Source organism: Quercus suber, unplaced genomic scaffold (assembly GCF_002906115.3).
Source record: "Quercus suber isolate HL8 unplaced genomic scaffold, Cork oak 2.0 scaffold_1, whole genome shotgun sequence".
Classification (NCBI taxonomy): domain Eukaryota; kingdom Viridiplantae; phylum Streptophyta; class Magnoliopsida; order Fagales; family Fagaceae; genus Quercus; species Quercus suber.
The window spans coordinates 212,657-216,674 of record NW_027069468.1 but is presented as its reverse complement, the minus strand read 5'-3'; the positions used below and the strand labels follow the sequence as shown (position 1 = coordinate 216,674).

The 4,018-nt window shown below is 34.4% G+C and overlaps 1 protein-coding gene across 1 annotated transcript; it reads right to left on the bottom strand.

The window, feature by feature from the left end:
• On the bottom strand, window positions 1-3,773 carry LOC112007212 (NAC domain-containing protein 54). The gene is made up of 4 exons (XM_024039521.2): window positions 3,544-3,773; window positions 3,161-3,444; window positions 1,885-2,241; window positions 1-539 (listed from the first exon to the last, which is right to left on the bottom strand). Exons 1-4 carry the CDS (start codon window positions 3,698-3,700, stop codon window positions 306-308), a joined length of 1,032 nt encoding a protein of 343 aa, XP_023895289.1. The 5' UTR covers window positions 3,701-3,773; the 3' UTR covers window positions 1-305.
• Between the last annotated feature and the right edge of the window lie 245 nt (window positions 3,774-4,018).

Here is a 4,018-nt window from a genome sequence, read left to right as displayed (position 1 = left end):
TTCAGATGAAACGGCACCATTACAAATTAGCCTATTCATTTCTTTTCCAAAACTCACAAGATATTCCAACACCAATGTGTAAAAGGGAAAATGAAGAAAACAATAAGTAAAGGGAAAAGAAAAATACTCATATATATGCCTTGAGTCATCATTCTATAGTGTAGTACATGATATATCGATCCATATCATCTTCATGGTTGGTAAAATAATCCCCCATTTTAGGTTATTTTATCCGAACACAATATTCTACCTTTGTGTCAATGAATTTTAGTAATACAATATTTGCGGAAGTCATATTAGTTTACTCACTCTTGCAAGGAAAGGGCAACAGGGTTGTCTAAAGAGGAACATAAAGAGAAAATTTCTTCTAATGTTCCATTCATACAATCCCGGATCTTGTCATATGACATGTATTCGTCGATGATTTCAGGTTTCACAGGCTTCGTCTCTGTTAAATTTATCTGTGGAAAATCTTCAAGTTCTAAAGGTGGGTAAGGAAGTTGATAATCCAAACTTGTGTAACTTTGTATCTGCATATCCTGTATTAACAAATACATAGTATGAATAATAACCCACACAAATATACAAGTAAACATAAATACTATGAAGCAAGCAGCTGTGTATAAAAGTTTGCATATATGTGTGTATATGTGAGAGAGAGAGAGAGATAGAGAGAGAGAGTAAATACATACACTTTAGGTTCGTATATACATATAAGAACCTAAAGTATATGTATATATATACCAAACAAAGAGTAGTATTCATTTTATACAAGGTAATTATTCTTTCCAATATATTATCAGGTATCACATGATATTAGCGCACATCATGCCTTGACTCGTGTGTCTAATCAATATGCTAGTGACAACTAAGAAGTTTTTCCGGATAATTACAACCTACAAGGTCGTAGAGTCGGTAAGAGAACAGTTTCTCTTTTTGCTTTAGTTTTTTCCCAAAAACATAATCAAATAGGAAAATTGAAAAACTTGGAACTTCTTTTTGTTGGCTTATATGACTAAAATTTTAAATGATAAAAGTAAAAGACGAATGGAGCTTCTTTTCCAAAGCTTTTTTTAATGAATAGAATAGAAAAACTAAAATTTTGAGAATGGGAAATATGGCAATCATTACTGAGACCCGGGAAAAGAAAGTCAGGCGGAGACATAGGTTTTAGAAATGTTTTGGGGTCACCATGAGGAAAACGGGGAAGAAAGATGTTTGAACTTTGAACGAAGTTTGAGTCAGTCAAAAGAAGTTATGGAAGATGGTGAAGAAAGTCATTTAAGTCAGTCTTAAATGATTTTGGAAGGAAGCTAGCTTTAGAAAAAGACAGCGAGTTCATTGCTTCCAACTTTTGTTACTTTAAGATCGAAAGAGAAACTCAAAGGGCTTGTCTTGTGGGCCAGTTCCAACTTGTACCATCGTTGGTGCATGCATGGATATGCTGCCATATGATGATTTATGAAAGAATGTAAAACTGTTGTTAAAAATCAAAAAGTGGTGTGAACATGAAGCCCTAGTGACAAAGCAGGAATAAAGCAGAATTTCGCTGGAAATGTAGTCTTAGCAAAGTATATAATCATATCATGAACAAAGGAAGTGGGTAAAAGCAGATTATTCTTATTATATATAATTATCATTAATATAGTTCGAGAATTAGACAGGTCCTAAAAATTTTTTGACGGCAAGACTACCTAAAACTACCTCTTCCAAAGGCTTAAAGAAGTTGGAATTTTGTGTATTTGACTACAACCTTTTTATAATAATCATTTTGATGCACCACATATTAGAATTACCTCATACTAATTAACATCTCCTATGTATGTATATCTAATCTCATGCCATGTTAGAAACGAATTCTAAGACCTTTTGTCATTGTTTTACCTGAATTAGATTTGAGGGGTAGTCCACACCAAGAGAATACAAATTAGCAGCACTATTTGCTTCATCTGAAGCAAATGGAGCTTGTAAATCATCAGCTATGCCAGTTTCAGCAGGTGTGCCTTGAGTGAGATCTGAAGAGGAAGTGTCTGATGGAAACTTAGAGTAGTCTTGAATGAAATTCTCATCCTCAGCTTCTCTCCCTTGGAAAGTTTCAAGTCCACTTGTATCATCCCCCAATAATTGTTCATCCAAGGCAGAGACTGAATTACCATTCTCCAAATTCTCAGTCTGTTCTTTTTCTTTGGCTTTGGGAATCTGTATTGTTTTCTTGAAAATGCGACATAATGCATAAGAGTCCTGAAATGCAAAATTACCATACACTGCTTAACCTTCCATGATTAAATCATATACCTAAGTAAGAAAAGAGTATAATACAAAGATCTAGAAAAGTGAGTTTGGAAAGAGAAGGGGAAAAAAAAAAGAACTAGAAACAGATGGAAAGATAATAGTAAGTACAACTAAAGTCATATAACCAAAGACTCTTTCATCATGATGTTGATATAAGCTATAACTTTCAAAAGGAAAAGAAAATTTGACGAGGAAGAAAAAGAAGAACATATGAGATTTGCTTTATTTTATGTCTGATTGCATAAAGATATTCACATAACCAATGATAGCTCTTATTATAAACTTGACTAAATCTCACATGAAGAGTCCAATCTTAGGCTGTTCCTCATTGCACTCCAGCTACTGTAATAAAGAATTCGTTCACTGAACTCCATGCATCTACGATTTAACCTTTTTCTTTCTGGGGGCTGTAGATTTTAGGGTTTCTAGGGTTTTCTTCATTAACACTGTTTACTATCACCAAGGACTATCTACATCAATCAAAAAGCGTGCTAGTTTCTCCAACACAAAAGTGACCCCTTTATCATTTCCTAGAACATAAATCTCTCTAAACCCTAATGTTAATATATTTCGTTTATGTTTTCACTTTGAATAATGACTCATCTATATCACGGAATAGTTGAATTTCATCAAAAACTGCAGATCCAACTTTAGCACAGTGAATTTAGCAGCCCCCCGCCCCCCAACTTTTAGCACAGTTAACCAATAAAGGTCATATAATCAAATTGTTACATGTTGACATTGTTGAATTTATATCAATTGAACATTTTTTTTTTTTTGAAAATTCAATTCTATATTCTAAAATTATTCATTTACAATGCCTGAAAATATATAAAATTTGGTAAACTAAGATGCAAGCACTACATACCTTCAAATTTGATGATGCAGAACTGCTACACATGGAGTCGATAAGGCGGTACTCATGCATCACCCAGTTAGTTCTAATGCCATGGGGAGCTCTACCTCTATAATACACCAAAGTCTTCTTCATGCCAACTGGGTGCTTATGAGAGTGCACTGGCCTGTCTTTACCAGTAGCTTTCCAGTAACCGGCTCGTGTTGCTCGGTTGGTTCTTGATCCATTAGGGTACTTTCTATCCCTTGGACTATAAAAATACCACTCCATATCTTTGCTTGGTAAAAATGATTTCTCTGTTAATTAATACAACAACAAATGAGCCTCAGTCCCAGAATACTTGATACAGTAGACAAAGAGAAAAAATTTCATATAGAAAAGAATTATATATGTACCTGGTAAATCCCATGGTTCACATTTGTAGAGATCAACTTCTGGGATAATTTCAAGCTCAATCGTGCCGCCATTAATTTTTCGATGTAGATAGTAAGCAACAAGCTCCTCATCTGTTGGATGGAACCTAAAACCTGGAGGAAGACTCATGGGTGCCATTGCACACTGTTTGATTTTTGTGTGTGTGAGAGAGAGAGAGAGAGAGAGATCAAATTTGGAAAGAGAGAGCACAGAACATGAACTAAAATGGCTTGTACTATTGAACTATATAGGCCACAGTTAGGACCCAATCCATGAAATTAATTGCCTGATCTTTGCAATTTATTACACCACTGCCATTCACTGTTACTTTTCAGATTCTGAAACCAATCCTTGTCTTTTCTAACACTCTTTTGTCCTTAACAACTTTGCTTTAAGCGATCACACAGTATTAACAAGGTGCAGTAGATTCAGTAAATATTATGTAAATGAATTGTG